The 17,380-nt window shown below is 38.9% G+C and overlaps 4 protein-coding genes across 8 annotated transcripts; 3 read left to right on the top strand and 1 right to left on the bottom strand.

The window, feature by feature from the left end:
• Nucleotides 1–258: 258 nt before the first annotated feature.
• Nucleotides 259–3,720, bottom strand: LOC132797181 (inositol polyphosphate 5-phosphatase K). Its single transcript, XM_060808727.1, has 2 exons — nucleotides 3,345–3,720; nucleotides 259–3,248 (listed from the first exon to the last, which is right to left on the bottom strand). Exon 2 carries the CDS (start codon nucleotides 3,234–3,236, stop codon nucleotides 1,704–1,706), a length of 1,533 nt encoding a protein of 510 aa, XP_060664710.1. The 5' UTR covers nucleotides 3,237–3,248; nucleotides 3,345–3,720; the 3' UTR covers nucleotides 259–1,703.
• A 106-nt stretch (nucleotides 3,721–3,826) lies between these two features.
• On the top strand, nucleotides 3,827–7,510 carry LOC132797183 (mitochondrial uncoupling protein 4). 5 transcript variants are annotated; one of them, XM_060808730.1, is made up of 5 exons: nucleotides 3,827–3,921; nucleotides 4,604–4,948; nucleotides 5,731–5,840; nucleotides 5,992–6,480; nucleotides 6,559–7,507. In XM_060808730.1, the coding sequence occupies exons 2-5, from the start codon at nucleotides 4,610–4,612 to the stop codon at nucleotides 6,731–6,733; spliced, it is 1,113 nt and encodes a 370-aa protein (XP_060664713.1). In that variant the 5' UTR covers nucleotides 3,827–3,921; nucleotides 4,604–4,609; the 3' UTR covers nucleotides 6,734–7,507. The 5 variants fall into 5 exon arrangements, with proteins under 5 accessions (XP_060664713.1, XP_060664712.1, XP_060664715.1 ...); XM_060808729.1 differs by lacking the exon at nucleotides 3,827–3,921 and adding an exon at nucleotides 3,928–4,160; XM_060808732.1 differs by lacking the exon at nucleotides 3,827–3,921 and adding an exon at nucleotides 3,981–4,001.
• Nucleotides 7,511–7,938: 428 nt separating this feature from the next.
• Nucleotides 7,939–11,914, top strand: LOC132797182 (thioredoxin domain-containing protein 5 homolog). The gene is made up of 3 exons (XM_060808728.1): nucleotides 7,939–8,217; nucleotides 10,232–10,631; nucleotides 10,699–11,914. Exons 1-3 carry the CDS (start codon nucleotides 8,093–8,095, stop codon nucleotides 11,326–11,328), a joined length of 1,155 nt encoding a protein of 384 aa, XP_060664711.1. The 5' UTR covers nucleotides 7,939–8,092; the 3' UTR covers nucleotides 11,329–11,914.
• Nucleotides 11,915–12,595: 681 nt separating this feature from the next.
• Nucleotides 12,596–16,624, top strand: LOC132796227 (BTB/POZ domain-containing protein 17). Its single transcript, XM_060807309.1, has 4 exons — nucleotides 12,596–13,216; nucleotides 13,316–14,318; nucleotides 14,775–14,932; nucleotides 14,988–16,624. Exons 1-4 carry the CDS (start codon nucleotides 12,827–12,829, stop codon nucleotides 15,240–15,242), a joined length of 1,806 nt encoding a protein of 601 aa, XP_060663292.1. The 5' UTR covers nucleotides 12,596–12,826; the 3' UTR covers nucleotides 15,243–16,624.
• The last annotated feature ends 756 nt before the right edge of the window (nucleotides 16,625–17,380 follow it).

The following is a 17,380-nucleotide window of genomic DNA, read 5'->3' as shown; positions in this document are numbered from 1 at the left end:
ATTCTTAAATTGAACAATTGAAAATGAAAAGTCTGCAATCCTTTTTAGTCATCCGCACTCGCACTCCCATCGAATGATATAAAAAGGGAAGTAATGTGAATACTAAATATATGTATTTATACTATAAATTGTTATCTATATATATTCTTTGAATATCTTTCATGTTAATTTATGGAACGCTTGTTTATAAGGCGTTCCCAATCATTTTTCGAGGCGTGAGCGATTTTTTTTTTTTGCTTTCGGTTTTATATTTTATGATTTTTCTTTTTTTGTTTTTTTAATTTTAATTTATTGCGCACAACATTCAATGCGGAAAAAATTGTCTGAAAATGGGCAATTAAACGATAACGAAACTGAAAACTCAGCAAACAATTTGTGCAGCCCCCACACGATTATATGATGAGATATATAGAGAGAGGAGGTATCCACATATATAGATAGATAGCTTGAATGTGTATTATCTAGTATACAAGACGAGTATGTATTACTCTATAGTGCATTCATTACACTGATGACGATCTGGCACACTGGCAACTATATGATTATATTATATATAGTATGTATATGTATTTTATTTATATATTTATCATTTAATATCACCGTACAATAAAAAACTATAAACAATTCAAAAGACAACTGTTCTTTTTTTTTGGTTTTGGGATGGGACTTTGATCCAAATTCTTTTTTGGTCTGAGCTCAAAAATTTGTCATCTTTGGCATTGCTTTTGTATGGTAATGAGCTGCTGCTGCTGCTGCTGCAGCCCAGGTGTGGCAACAATTTGTATTGTGACGCAATTGAGCGTTTGTGTGACAATGCGAACATTGCAAAAACCGGTTACAAAAGAAGCAATGCTTCAAATGCTTTAGCAGACATCGACACACATCATTTATAAAAATAAAGATTACCGTAATGCACGACTAAGAGAACACAGCAAGAAATCTCGCATCAACATTAAAAAGAAAATACAAAATTAATACAAATACCATATAAGGTAAAAAGACTGCCAAATTCGCAACACTCTCTAAATATTATATAGTATGGTGTAATAGGTGAGAGTCTCATCGTAAAAACAATTTTCTTAATGGAAATGTGGGTAGGTTACAAACGTATGTATGTATATAAGTGGGTTGGAGCAAACAGTCTTTCCAAATGGTCAGTTGTGTATGTATTTGCATATAAAATATATAGTCGTATATATAAATTCTTATATATGAACAAACATAATAAAAAAAACATTTATGTATATACCACATTTGATGTGCTGAAATGTGCACTGAAAACAATATTAAAACGTAGCTGCTAAATGTATAAAGAGTAACGTGGCCATGAAAATTCATTCAAAATGTTATACTTTGTAGTATTTTGTAATTTCTTCGTTATTTACTTTGGTTAGTTGTTCGTCTTGAGGTATTGGGTCTTTAATCCTTATTAAATGTCGAAGAAATCAGTGTATAACATTTAAAATAAATTTTGCACACCAGTTGTTACTTTACAAAATATTTAACATGTATATATATAGTTCAAACATATATGCATATATGTTTATAATAAAAAAAAAAACAAGCACTTGACATAGTCTGTTAAAAACTAAGAAATGCGGCTACAATTTGATCGTATTACACATTGGTATAAAAAAGACATAAGGCATCATAATAGCACTCTCTCCCGACTAAAGTATATAAATGTCCAATGCCTCTGCCAGCTAGTCTACATGGTATTCGGTGCGATGAGGAGAACCGCTTCGCTTCTCGGCCACAAATGTGCTCGAGATGCCGGCGATGCTGGTGACACCGCGCAATCCTGTGCTGCGGAAATAGACCAGCAAATATTGTTCGCCGTGACGCAAATCGATGTCATCGGCGAAATCCAGACGCACCAGCTCCTCGTTGGCCTCCTGCTGGCGACGCAAACGCTGCTGATTGCGATGCTGATGCCGTCTAGTGCGACGCGGTGTCGGCCCCGGAGTTTCGAAGTGATCCCGATCCGGATTGGAATCGGATGATGTGGGCGATTCGGCCTGATTCACATACTCGTAGGCCACATAATCGGCCAGACTGGCATAGTCGGTGGCATAGATGGCGATCCAATCGTTGGGTCCCTCCTCAAACTCCGGTTGCTTGCGATACTCCACGGTATTCTCGTTGCCCATGCGCCAAACGGATGGCGGAGTGAATTGCACACCTGGTTCCCGATAATTCGGATACAGTTTGATGGTGAAGTCACTTGTGACCGGCTTGTGATCACTTATACTGTAGGCGGGATGCGATTTATACGAGCACTGCTCAATGGCCAGCTGCATGCCTGGCTGGCGATTCGACGGTTGCACCGCATACATAATGCGATCCGTCCACGCCGGACGACGCTTCAGATCGTACTCGGAGGTGCCCTCCTTGAACTTGAAGGTGGGCGGAAAGGCGGGTAGCCTTTCGTGCATCACCTGGAATGCTTGTTGCGTCTTCTCGCGCACCTCGAACAACTGATCGCGCTTGATGAGCGCGTCATGTAAGCGATCGTCGCGCAACGCTTCGCGCACCTCGGCGGAGGTATCGGTGCCCTGCAGCCGAAAGTTGAGATCACCAAACCAAAAGACATAATCATGATCGTAGATCTCGCGATAACGCTTCACATGATAATGATGGTTCTCGAGTATTTGCTTATAGTCCTCAATCCGTTCGTCCAGCTGATGATCGTGAGCCGCCAAATGGGCAACAACGAACGACAAGCCGCAACCGTAGAGTGTGAAACGTACACTCACCGCTCCCTTGTTGCCCCAAATGCCACCAAAACCGGTACGTGTAAATTCCGCCTCCATGTCCTTGATGTGCTCCACATGTGGCCGACGCACAAACATGGTTAATAGTAATCCCTGCATTTGTTCCGTCTTCACAGCGACATAATTGTAGAAACGCAACAATTTCTTTGCCTTATGCGTCCATGGGTCTTCCTTGAAGAGTCCCAGCACCTGCTGCTGTGGCTGGGCGTTCACCTCCTGCAATCCGATGGCATAAATATCGGGCAAATAATCAGCAGCATCGCCGCTGGCATCGTCGTGCAATCCCAGCAGCTGGCGTAGCGAAATGTTGTCGGGAAAGCGACTTCCCACATTCCAGGTGACCACATAGACGCGATACGTTTCCAGCTGTTGGCGCGCATTCGTCTCTGCTGCTTTGGGCGTCGTCGTTGACGTCGACGTTGTCGCCTTCGCCGCAGTTGCTGCTGTCTCTGTTTTGCTCATTGCGTTGCTGTCCTACACACAAACACACACCCACACAAACACAAGCACACATACGAAATAAACATGTTACAATAAACATCACCGTATGTCAGAAAACTACTTACGTACTTTTATCACTTGTTTTTTTTATTGATTTCGTAACTTGGTCTATTACGCTTTATTGTTGCAATCGTAGTTTCTTTCGCGAATTTTTTAAGGGGCTGGTAGCTGCTCAAGTATCGCTCTGTCTATGAAGTAATCAACAGCGAGCGAACGCTTAGTGCATAGTAAATAAAACGCAGGCAGCGGACGCAGAGCCAGTTTTTGAAAAGTAAGGCCGATGATTTAGTCATAAAACAGCTGTTTTCTATGCCCACCCATCTGTCATCGCTAGTTAATAATGGTTAGTTTGTCTATCGATAGACGCGGTATGCGGCACGATGCTGGTCACATTGCAGACAGTAAACAATCAAATTTCAGTTTGTCTTGTTTTGTGTAAATTATATTTGTACACTTTAACGTATTTTGACTGTTTGACATGTTTGTTTACATCGATACACTTGGGTGTTATATTTTTGTGTACAGCGCCACAATTTATGCAGCTTCTTTGAGCTGTTTGGTATATTTTTGAAGCATTCAACACTGCGGGCACATTGCTGCTGTTGGCCGCCTTTGAACAGCTGTGCAACACTGTCGCCAGTTTTGGGTTTGTTTTTGTTTTTCTGTGACACACATATTTATAATTTTTTTTGTTTTATTGATGCACAATTGATAAGAGTCCATAAAGTACACACACACATTTACTGATAAACAAATATACACACTGAAATCAATTTTGCAATGAGCAGACGATTAACGCTGGCGTTTAAGTGAATATAAAGCGCCGAAATACGGCGTTGAGCCCACGGACTAAAAAAAAAAACAAACAAAAAAAACAAAATAAAGGCAAGCTAAAAAACTAAACTAATTTTGGTACTGCTTGTTTCTTTTTGTTTTTTGTTGTTTTTGTTTGGTCTCACATTGACGTCGTTGGCAACCGTTGCCGTTTTTGGCTTATGTTGTTGTTGTTTGTTTCGAGTTATGTAAATTGAGCAAAACGAAAAAAAATGATGCGCACAGCATCCTTGAACAGCAGCAGCAGCATTTGGCAACACATTGCCAACCAACCCAACTGGATTTGTTCGCCAAACACCAACTTTCTCATTTGGTTATAGAGCAAGTCACGCGACCTCTCGATCTACATACATATGTATCTACATATATCTGTGTTCTATAAATTAGCAAACTTTATTATTTTGGCCAGCCCCCAAAAATCAAAGAAACGTGCTATGTTTTGTGTGTTTTGCTATTATGCATTCAAATATTAACAAAGCTTTCAACTTTTGCAGCCAGAAATGCCAGCAACAATTACAACAGCAGCCGCTGCCGCTGCTGCCATCACCACATCCGGCAGTGTGCCCAGCTCAGATGCGAGCACAGTCCAAGGAGCAGCGGCAATGACAGCCAACAACAACAGCAGCAGCAGTAACAGTACCACTTCGAGTGGACGCCATCAGCTGCGACCTGTGAAATATGATTATGCAGATTCATTTGCCTGCACCTATGTGGTATCTGTGGTGGCCGCATCCATAGCCGAATTGGCCACCTACCCGCTTGATCTCACCAAGACCCGTCTGCAGATCCAAGGCGAGGCGGCCAGTGTGGCCAGTGTTGCTGGCGGTGCCAAAGCAAATGTAAGTTTATTACTTTCAATGTTTTTTAAATGTCTCATTAAATGTAAAAGTGTTAACCCTTTGTCGTTGTTATAACGGTCTCTTATGCATGCCTTGGCTTTAATCCCGGCTTCTCTAATTACTTATACCCTTGCAGTGGCCCCATTCCCACCGCCCCCCTGCCCCATCATCTGTACTCTTCTTCTTAACTTTCATCCGTTCATCCGTCTGTCCGACACTCAAACTAGTAAAATCAACGTTTAGTGCAGTTCTTGATAGCGTTTGAGCTTCGATTACGATAACAATTCAAATTTACAATCGGCGCTTTCTTAATTTGCTGCAAGGGTATTGCACGCTTCGGTGTGCCTTAGATAAGTGCAAATTTGTTGCAATTCGAAGATTAACATATCTACACATATTATTTTTGGACCTCACAGTGTTCCATTATCAGCCTAAACAAACAACAACAACTTTGATAAGCTTGCACAGCGCTTAAATCTAATTTAATTTGGAGGTGTTTTTTGGCAAATTGATTTTGTGGGGTGTGTCAAGAGATAGAGAGGCATAGTAGATTTTTCAGTTCAGCTGACTGCTCAAGGCCATTCATAATTCCCCACCAACCCCCGTCCACCCATTATTCCCCATTATCTCTGTCTCTGTATGTATGTTTGTACTGTGTGTGTGTGTGTTTGTGTGTTTTAAATGTGAAACCTATATATTTTGGGCATTTACTATGTTCGATGAATGAACTACAAGATATTATGTAACCACAACAAAACCCACACCCCCAATATAACCACCAGATGCAATATCGCGGCATGGTCGCCACCGCCTTTGGCATTGTACGCGAGGAGGGCGCTCTCAAATTGTGGCAGGGCGTGACGCCGGCGCTCTACAGACACGTCGTCTATAGGTGGGCACAAAAACAAAAAAAAAAAAAACAATTCAAGAAAACATTTAACCACGAGAATTCGCATCCTGGCGACTGCGAAGGCCTGCAATTAGCAATCGAAACAATATTTTGGCAAGAACGCGATGAACTAATCTCGTCTCCTCCTCGACAGTGGCGTGCGCATCTGCAGCTATGATCTGATGCGCAAGGAGTTCACCCAGAACGGCACCCAGGCGCTGCCCGTGTGGAAATCAGCGCTGTGCGGCGTCACCGCCGGCGCTGTGGCTCAATGGCTCGCCTCGCCCGCCGATCTGGTCAAGGTCCAAATACAAATGGAGGGCCGTCGTCGTCTGATGGGCGATGCGCCGCGCGTTCATGGCGCCGCGCATGCCTTCCGTCAGATTATCCAACGCGGCGGTGTTAAGGGTCTGTGGAAGGGCAGCATACCGAATGTGCAACGGGCGGCGCTTGTTAATCTCGGTGATCTGACCACATACGATACGATCAAGCATCTGATTATGCATCGCCTGCAAATGCCCGATTGCCATACGGTGCATGTCCTTGCCTCGATTTGTGCCGGTTTTGTGGCGGCCATAATGGGCACACCCGCGGATGTGGTCAAGACACGGATCATGAATCAACCGACAGACGAGCTGGGACGGTAAGTAGGCTAAGGTAGATAGATAATCTCATAGTTTATCTCATTTTAATCGATGAATTCTCTAACAACATTGTCTAGGGGTTTGCTGTATCGCGGTTCGGTGGATTGTTTGCGTCAAACGGTGGCCAAGGAAGGATTTGTTGCGCTCTACAAAGGTTTCCTGCCCTGCTGGATACGCATGGCACCGTGGTCCTTAACCTTTTGGTTGTCATTCGAGCAGATACGCAAAATGATTGGCGCATCCAGTTATTGAGCTCAGAGTGTGTTTGTTTTTTTTTGTTAAGTTCACAATTCAAATCGAGAAGACAGACACGAAAATCAAAACAAATTGCAATCGATATATGTACATGTTAATAAGAGAGTGACAACAAGAGAAAGAGAAAGAGAGAGAGCGAAACAAACAAAAGAGAGAGCAAAGAAAAATAGTAATGTTAATTCTACACACTACTTTGTCCGGCAACAAAGTAAACAAAAGTGCTATTATTGTTATGGTACAAAATATCCCCATCCCAAGACTGTTTCCATCGTAGCACAAACAACAAAGGTCCCCTACCCATCCCTTCATATATTCTCTTGAATCTAGCTTCTTCTTGCTCAGGTCCCCAGGACAACAAAAGGACTTTCAATACTCACAAGAAAGTGTGGAACAAACAACAAAAGCAGCAGCTGCAGCTAGTTAACTTGTAGAAAACTTAAAAAAAAGACGAGGGATCGTAGACTGAGAAAGAATACTATATGCTCGATAAAGTTGTTTGGTTGTTCGGTAATATGTACGTTATTGTTTTTATCATAAACATAAAAAAGCAAAACAACAAAAAAATGAGTTAACTGATATAATTCTGGTTTCTATCCTACAAATTGTTACATACAATTTCATTTCGAAATACCTGTATATCAATTAGAAACGGTTTTAAACTGTTTTTTTTTATTATAATTCCGTTTTTTCATAGTGGGTGGGTTGAGCATGGACTGCATGCATTAATATAAATTGAATAAACTATATGGTCCACGTGTATTTGTACCACAACAAATTGAATCTTCTTAATTACTTTGAAAATTTAAAAATAATTTCGTTAGAAGTTTCAAATTTAACATCATGAACTGTCATCGAGTACTTTTGAAACAAGTATCGATAATTTTTGAAATTGTAATCGTTCATAGTATTATGTATGCGTTCAAAAAGACCGTGTCGTAAAGACTGACACAGGTGTTTAATATAGCTTCTTAAAAATAAATACCTTTTCAAATATTTTTAAGTTTTTCAATAATAAAAATGTATAATCTTGAATTCTGTTTTGGGCGCAAAAATATGAATGGTCATAAAATACTCTTCAGCTCAATGGTCACATTTATTTACTTCATTTGGTATGTTCTATCGGCGTTTAAACGTATATTTTCAAAACTTGCTTGTGGTCACACCAGAAAGCTTTTTTTTTTTTGAGAAACAAAAAGTCTGAATTCATCCATTTAGAAGAATAGTGTGGTGGTGTTGTGTGTAGTATTTAAGTGCAAATACAATTAACAATTTGGAAACAGTCGAAAATGTTATTCAAATCATACATACCACTGCTAGCTGGCATTTGTGCTTTAAGCCTGTCACCATTTGTGGCAAATGCCAAAGAGGAGGAGCAAAAAACAAGCGGCCGATGAAAAACATTTCGCCATCGAATTGGACCCGGAAACATTTGACGAGGTTATCGCAACCGGCAATGTATTTGTCAAATTTTTTGCGCCATGGTAAGCTATAAAATACAAAATCGCAAGAACATCCAAAAAAAGAAAAAAAATGCATATGTATATTCTGCCTTAATTTGGCAACTTGGCAGAATTTTTGAGTTTTTTTCGGCCATGGCCGGCAAATAAATGACGCTGTTGTTGTTGTTGTTGTTGCGGCCACGCAGACTTTAAAACATCTGTATACACAATATACATAACTCTACACAAACGTACATACACATGAGCACGCATACATGCGTGTGTATATAAATTTGTGAGCACTTCTAAGCAAGTGTACAAACAAACACACACACACGCGCATTTCCCTGTTGACTGACACAAATCAACTAAATAATTAAGCAAGCTTTGCATACATTGGTTTGGGCAGCAACAGCTGCTTTTGCTTTTGTTCTAAGTTTTTGGTGTCATATTGACGCAGTCATTTGATATACTTTCATATTTGTCATTATTCGGGAATTGTACACGTACTATAACGTATTTATGATAAGGACGCTTCAAATGGTCAAACGGGGGCTTTGTTTTGAGAAAAGTGAAGAACCCGCGTCTCTGATTGACAAATACTACAAGATTACACACGCACACAAAGACATGCACATACACATGCATACTTAGTCAGCCCCCCACACACTCACACACACAGACAGACACTATGGACGAAACTAATACATGTACTAATAATGTATGTGGCGTTCGTTGACCGGCAAAAAGCGTCTCGTAGTTGTTATCAGCTTACAATATTAAATAGCATTTATTATTGGAGTAAAGCAACACTAATATTATGTAGTTGAAGTCTCTTTTCAAATATTTCAATTGTCGACTTGTCATGCATTTCAACACGTATGTTTTATTTATTTACAAGAAACTTAACTCTGCTTAAGTTACTTAGCGATAATACAGTTCTTTATATTGCAGCTTTTTCAAATAGATTATTAGATTGTTCAAGTATAATTATTATTACTTTTAATTATTTATTAATTTATTTAATGATCTGTTTTTTATTTTTATGGTATATATTTGCATATGTTATATTCAAATAGATTGACATTATAAGTTTATTCAAGTAAAGTATGATTTTGATGATGATATTATTTCATACTTTCTTATTATTTTTATTTTCGATTATAAAATATCTATTTTTTGATTTGTATTATTCACTTTTTCATTGATTGCTAAAAGTTAACTTTATGATAGACTTTGATAATAGACATTATTTGATCATTTAAGATTACGAACTTAATAAACAAATATAGATTAATTGCTTATTTCTATGCAAGTGCTTAAGATAATTAGTTATTGATTTAAAAATGTCACACGGGCTATGACTAATATTGGACAACTTATATTTAAGAACACGTCAGTTAATGATGATTTGCTTTGTGTCTTATCCAAGCAACAACAAAAACAAAAGTTTCACTTTACGTGGAGCGGAATACGTGTCCAAATTTGACAAACTGAATATTTCAACTCGGAATATGATTAGGCTCGAATCGTCGTCATACTTTATGTTTTCCTCTCTATTTTTAAACTTCCCCCCTAACTTGAACGATAGTCTCTTAAGTTATGCCACTTAGCGTCCGTTTCTCGAACTCGAGTTAAAGCGATAATTTGCTATTGTTCAGATAACAACAATGCGACTGTCTTTATGCAAGTCCGTAACTTAATAAAGTAGGATAATGCTTTAATTTGAAATTCTGTTTCTAAATAGCTCGCTATTGAGCCGTTAAACTTTTAAGTCGAGTCTGTCCGATAATTAGGAATTAATTTACTGATGAAATCTTAAGAAAATCCATTTCCTCTTTTTCTTAACTGTGTGCGTTGAGAAAACGAGCCCAAGTTGAGTAATTATTGCCAAGCCATTATTCTTTTTTCCAAATCAGTCTTTGTTTTTATTGACTGATAAGCTAGCGTACGCTTATCGAGATCTTTCAATATAGAACATACATAAATATTATAGATTGTCTTTTGTTGTTTTACTTCTATATTTGTATGTACGAATTCTTTTTGCGTCTTGCAGGTGTGGACACTGCACAAGATTGCATCCACTGTGGGAACAGTTGGCCGAAATCATGAATGTCGATGAACCCAAGGTGACCATTGCTCGCGTGGATTGCACCAAACATCAATCGCTTTGTGCCGATCACCAAGTCACCGGTTATCCCACATTGCGTCTCTTCAAATTGGGCGAAACGGAGTCCATCAAGTTCAAGGGCACCCGCGATTTGCCCGCAATTACCGATTTTATCAATCAGGAGCTTAACACAGTGGGCGAGGAGGATTTGAGTGAAGAGAAGGCTTTGGAGGCAAATCCAAATGCTGGCAAGGTGGTTGAACTCACCGAGGAGACCTTTGCCAAGCACGTGTCCAATGGCAATCATTTCGTCAAGTTCTTTGCACCCTGGTGCGGTCATTGTCAGGTAAAATTGTCATAACTATTCTTTAATTTTGCAATAAAAACTAATGGGAGATTTTCATTTATTTTAGCGTTTGGCACCCACTTGGGAGAAATTGGCCCAGGCGTTGATCAAGGAGAGTGATGTGACAATTTCCAAAGTTGATTGCACGCAGTATCGTTCCGTTTGCCAGGACTTTGAGGTAAAAGGTTATCCCACCATGCTCTGGATTGAGGATGGCAAGAAAATTGAGAAGTATGCTGGCGCACGCGATCTGGAGACGCTCACCGCCTATGTGGAGAAAATGATTGGGACACCTAGCAAAAGTGGCGATGCAGCGAAGAAAGATGACGCCAAGGATGAGGCTAAAAAGAATACTGTGCTGCAGCTGAGCGGCGATTCGGAGTTCGAGAAGGCAACTGCCGATGGCATCACGTTCATCAAATTCTATGCACCATGGTGTGGACATTGCCAGAAACTGCAGCCCACTTGGGAGCAATTGGCCACGGATACCGTGTCCACGGAATCGAATATTGTGATTGCCAAGGTGGATTGCACAACGCCGGAGAACAAACAGATCTGCATTGATCAGCAGGTGGAGGGTTATCCGACGCTGTTCCTCTACAAGAATGGCAAGCGACAGAATGAATACAATGGAAGCCGTTCATTGCCAGAATTGCAGGCGTACATCAAGAAATTCATTGGACACGATGAACTTTGAGCTTGCTGCAATTATCAAACACTGAACAAATTCACAGCACACACGCATACGAATGTCAAGATCAAGATCAACATCATCAGCATCATTATCAACATCAGCATCACCATCATCGCCATCGCCAAAGTAACATAATTTCTGTATGTTCATCAAGACAGCCAAGTCGTGCCATCTTGGAACGCGTTGTCATCCATTTGAAACAAAACAACAGCAAATGTTTGATACTATTTTAATTTCATCTGTTTCGCTATAGTTATTTTTTATTCCGAGTGTTTATTTTTTTACTACTATATTTTTTTTCTTTTGTGATGTAATTTGCGAGTTTTGTTCACATGTGCCAAATATCTATAAATAAACAATCACAGTTGAAACTTTAATAGACTTGAGGTAGAACAATTTATAAAATTGCTGCTATTATTTACATGATATGTACTAGAAGGCAAGGATACGAACATTTAAATAGATATCTGGCATGTTTGATCTCAACTTTCGAGACTCACATTAAATATTGAGTTTAGTTTAAAAAAAAATGTCTAATAATATATAGCTCAAACGAAATAAATAAAATAAAACCAATTTGGGAATGGAATATGGAATGTGTTGACAATTATTTACCAAATATTACGGGTCATTTTTACTTGTGACCATATATATGAGTATTACATTTTCTGCGCAATTTATTCGCTGAACGTTTTGTTAATAAAGTTAATCATTATATTATGATTCATTAAATAATTATTAAACTCCATAATTGTTTAGAACTTTTATGAATAAAAACAATCAAAATGTATTTAAAGGCCTATTATTTATTAAAATTCACTTTTCAATTATAAAAAGCACACAAGATCGGGCTAAGAAAAATATTTAAAGTTGTAAATATGGTTTTAGTCTGGATTTTGAGAGAATTCATTATTTTATTTTTAATGCTGCGGAGACTTAGCTTGATAATACAATTATAAATTATTATATTTAAAAAAAAAAATTGTGTTTATTTTTTCCTATTATTAAAAAATACTTTATTTTTAGTAATAGTTTAAAATATGCATTATATTATATTAGATTAGCCTTCAGTATTAACGTATAAATAGTAGTAGAATTTCATATAATATGCACTTTTTGTTTATCATTAACTATAATTAACAACAATAATTTATTTTTTCATTTGATAACCATTTGAATTCGATTTACTGAGAAATTTATCGTTTGATTAACGATAGCAATTACTTTGTGATGTTTTTGGCATTTTTGGCTTAGCATGTGCACGGTCACACAGTCACACAAACGCAATTTGTTGTTTTCTATCATCATAGCTGGTAAATTGATGTGAACCCAATTGGGCCCCAATGTGCTGCAAGGCTGCTGTTCCAGGCAAACTCAACTCGGCATTCGATTTAAAGCTTTGTGTGTGTGTGTGCGAGTGTGTGTGTGGGAGGAGCAGTGGGATTCCATTTATTTTCGGCCACACTGAGAATTCCAAACGGAACGCGTGTAAAGTTTTTTTATGAACGCAAATATTAACGGAGGCGCGGCTGCCTCTGGAGCTGGAGCTGTTGGTGGAGGTGGAGGTGGAGGCGGAAGTGGAGCAGGTGGAGGAGGTGCTGCTGCAGCTGGAGGTGGCGTTGCAGGAGCCGCAGCAGCTGCTGTTGCTGGTGGCGGTGCTGTAGCTGCTGGCGCATCAGCTGGAGCCGCTGGAGCTGGAGCTGCGGCACCTGCTGTTGGTGTTGTGGCAGCTGGCGATGCTGCAAATTGTGCCAGTGGCAATAACAATGCAAATCCAGTGGCGACCACAAATGGTGGCAGCGAAGGCACCACAACGCCCCTCAACGAGGATCAGGATGCCAAGCGACGCAAATGCCTGGAAACAGACGAGGCACAGGATGGCGCTAGCACAGTGAGTATGCATATTCCTCAAGAACAAGACAACCAACTACATAGATATACATTGTATATGGTACTTTACATGTAACTAATCCTTGTTTATGATAAACAGATGATCGATGCGAATAGCGTGCTGAACAAGATTGCGCATCTGTATGCGGACAAACTGATGTCGGACATTGTGCTGCTGGTCGATGGCAACGAGTATCCGGCTCATCGTGTCATTCTCTGCGCCAGCAGCGATGTCTTTCAGGTGATGCTCATGAACCCGGAGTGGAATGAGTGCAGCAAGCGTGTCATTGAGCTGCACGAGGAAGCCTGCTGTTCGGCGGTTTTTCCACAGTTCATCAAGTATCTGTATGTGGGCCACATTGAGGTGGCGCTGCAGACGGTGATGCCAATGCTGGCATTATCCGATAAATACAATGTACGCGACCTCATCGAACTGTGCGTTGGCTATATGATGAAGCATGTGGCGAAGGCGGCTACCAGTGGCTATTTGGTCTCATGGTTACAATATACATTGTCATTTACGCCCACGCATAATGATCTCACCGAAACGTTGAAGCGTTTTCTCAAATGGAATCTGGGCATGGTCGCTGAATCGAAGGATTTCGTTGATATGGATCCGGCCATATTGCAATTGCTGTTGCAGCAGAATGACATTGTTGTCGCCAGCGAGTACAAATTGTTTAACATATTGCAGACGTGGCTACTGCATCGTCACGATCTCATCGAGGCCACCAGCAATCTGAGCGCCGAAAAGAAGGCCAGCAGCTTTGTGGAGCTCATCGAACAGACGGTGATGCATATACGTTTCGGGATGATGACACCCACCGAGCTATCAAAATTGATGTGTGTGCCGTTGATTAAGTATCACAATAAGTTCCTCGTTGAGCGCATTGCCATCGGTATGAGCTATCAATCTGGGCAGGAGGATCGGGTGCGTGAGGTGCGCTATTCGGAGTGCGGGGAGCTGCAATTTACGCCACGTCTCTATTGGAACGATACGTGGAGTGTGGGCATCGATGTGCCCAACTTTGATGAGATTGAGGACTATAAGAATTATGTAACCTGCTTCTTTTCGCAACGTCATATCGCCGAGACTGAGGATGGTGAGTGTTGACATTTTCCAATTTGCATTCAATTATTATACGTGCCATTTTTATATATTGTAAAGTGACTTACTTGTTTAGTAATTTGCTTAATTCGGCACAATTCGGATAATTATTTGAACACAATTCTATGTATAATATTCCACAATAATTTGCACACAATTTCTACGAAGTTGTTAGAAAGTCTATTTTAATACTTGTTGACAAGCTGAAATGAATTCTGTAAGTCATCCAAAAATTCGTTACGCTTATTAGATATTATAAAGTTTATTGCTATGTGTGCTTATATTTCCCGTTATTATTCCAATACATTTCACCACAGAATGAAATATTTCTAGTAAAGGATCTGAAATATCTGATGATATATCTGATATATTGTAAAATTTGTTATTTTCTAACATATATGAATTTCGTGAAAAGCAGTTATTTTCATCTTGATGTTTTGTACACTTTTAGATCCCTGCATGACTTGGGAAATCGAATTCTTTCCGCGCGGAGTCAAGTACAATAAGGCCAAAATGGTGTGTGGCGAGGATGTGCCCGGCTGCTCACTAAACACGGTGCGATTGCGAGTCACCTGCAAGCACAACAACATCGAGGAGGAGCGCTTCAAGGTGCGTTCACTGCATTACACTTAAATAACAATTAATGTGAAATTGAAATTTATAGATTGCTGTGCTCATTGTTGGAGTGCAAAATCAAATTCCGCACATACGAACCGTTGTGGAGCGAACAGAGTATTTTTCGGATGAGGCGCGTGTCATCAATTTGGATAATCTATTGCCATACGAGGAGCTGGAGCATACATCGCCCTATTTGAGTCCCCATCTGACTGGGAATCAGCGCAATACGCTCTCCCTGCATGTGGTCATCACACCAATGGATGCGCACACCTGTCGCGATACGCCGCCATTTCAATTTTGAACAACAAAAAGACACAATCCACAATATCCAGAATATGTGCGAATTCAGATCTATATATGCTATATATATATGTGTATATATATATTTATGTATATACATAAAACAAAAACAAAGTGTGTAGAATTTCGATGGAAGATCGTTTTGAATTGCAAATTGAATCGGAATTTACATGATTTGCAAATGTATTTATTCTGTGTGTATGTTTTTTGCATAGCGATATAGCTCTTAACCATTTATTTCTTCCATAACTTTGTATAAATGACATGAACATACGATTGCAATACGTTTGTAGAGTGTTTAATTCTTATTTCTAAATAATTATAATTCAATTATGTTTTTGTTTTCTTTTTTTTTTGTGTTCTCACATGGACTTGAAGTTATGAAAGAATATAGAGAGCTATTTAATTGATACATGTATTTTGGAATTTAACTTAATAACGTTTATGGCGGGCATAACGAATTTGGAAATGCAAATGTTTCGATGATGAACGTTGATTGATATATAGTATATAGTCAAAATGCGATTAAGATTGTTGACGTCTGGTATTGTCGGTTTATCAGCAATGCAAAAAAAAGAAAGAAATATATATCTTTGTACTCTTTTAAAAATAAGTTACACTTACCTATAAAGTAATTGGTGTTAGACTTTTGTTGTTCAACTTCGATGTGTTGACGTAAACGTAAAAACGTTTTGCCAATTAAAAACGCTATCTAACGTATCCGCATCCGTATCCGTATCTCTGCTGTATTCAAGTATGAGTATCTTTGTATCTGTATATGTGTATATAAGATGATATTCTTAAGTCAAATCATTGCGTTTAGCTTAACTCTTTTACGTGTTCTTGTTTTCGTGTAAATATTATCAGCATGTCGGTCTTAACTATCTCACTACATGGCTTTTTGTTATACCATAAGAGTACACCTAAATCATCATAAACCGTAAGCTTCTCCGTAATAGATAAATACGATTGCTGTGTTTCGAAAGTGCAAGTAATTGTCCATGCATCCGAAGAGTATGGCAAATACACAATGGATAAAGCAAAGAGCGAGTGAACGAGAGAAAAAGAGAGAGATAGAGTGAGATGAAATGTACATAGATACAAATGCATCTGCAAGTACGCTGCAATTTACAGAGATACATATATTTATACAATACATACTATATTATGAAAATCGTACATTATTGTTACATACATACATACATACACAAATGAATATGCCTGAAGAAGGTTTCCTGCAATTCATTCTCGTGTTTTCCCCCATCGATTTCAAAATTTTGTGTATCATTAATTGAATACTGTGTTTTTTTTTCTAATTCGTAGTTTTCAGTCTATGCTAAGAACTTCTGTATTATTATAACAAAATACAAAAAAAAAACTGTATATCGAACTTCTTATCTCAGATCGGCAAAAAAAAGAAATAAATCGATTCTCGTAATTCCCAAAAATGATATGAATGCAGATCTTCTACCCTTGAAAACACCTTCACCATTTGATGAAATTTCAGAGCATTAACTGAACTATGGACTACGAAACTTAAGAACCTAAACCGTCATATAAAAAACGCAATTTTTGTTTTCTCTTGTATTATTTATTTATTTTGTCAACATTTCGAGACGGTTCCCCGTTGGCAACTGTTGCCCAGACCATATACCCAACTATGCTATTGTTGTGGTGCTCTGCTAGACGATGAGGAAGAATAAGAGCAAGTGTCTCAGCGTGCGCTGACTTGCATAAATTTATAGAGTGGCGATTATAAAGTTTAGCGAGGCGGGTATTAATATTTTACAGCTCAGTTAACCCATGTTGTTAGTTGTGTGATATCGCGTTTTAATACCCTGTAAATGAACAACGTAGGGTCTTTTATTTCCGGTTGTGATATCATTGCATATTTATGGGAGCGGCTTCTTGCATCATTTTGTTGCCTTTCGATTCAATCTTTATTGTTTATATTACATTTTATTGCACTACAATATTATATTATAGTTATTTAGTAAGTTTCTTTTATAAAATGATAACTATATATTTAAAAAAATGATCAAATAGGTTTCTTCACAAGTTGCTTATTATTTATTATTAACTTTTGGAAGCATTTTCTAACTTATTAATGGGTATATTTGAGCCGTTATTTTCACGCCT

This window comes from Drosophila nasuta, chromosome X (assembly GCF_023558535.2).
Source record: "Drosophila nasuta strain 15112-1781.00 chromosome X, ASM2355853v1, whole genome shotgun sequence".
Taxonomy (NCBI): Eukaryota; Metazoa; Arthropoda; class Insecta; order Diptera; family Drosophilidae; genus Drosophila; species Drosophila nasuta.
Note: the sequence above shows the minus strand (reverse complement) of the source record. Positions and strands in the feature narration are given on the sequence as shown.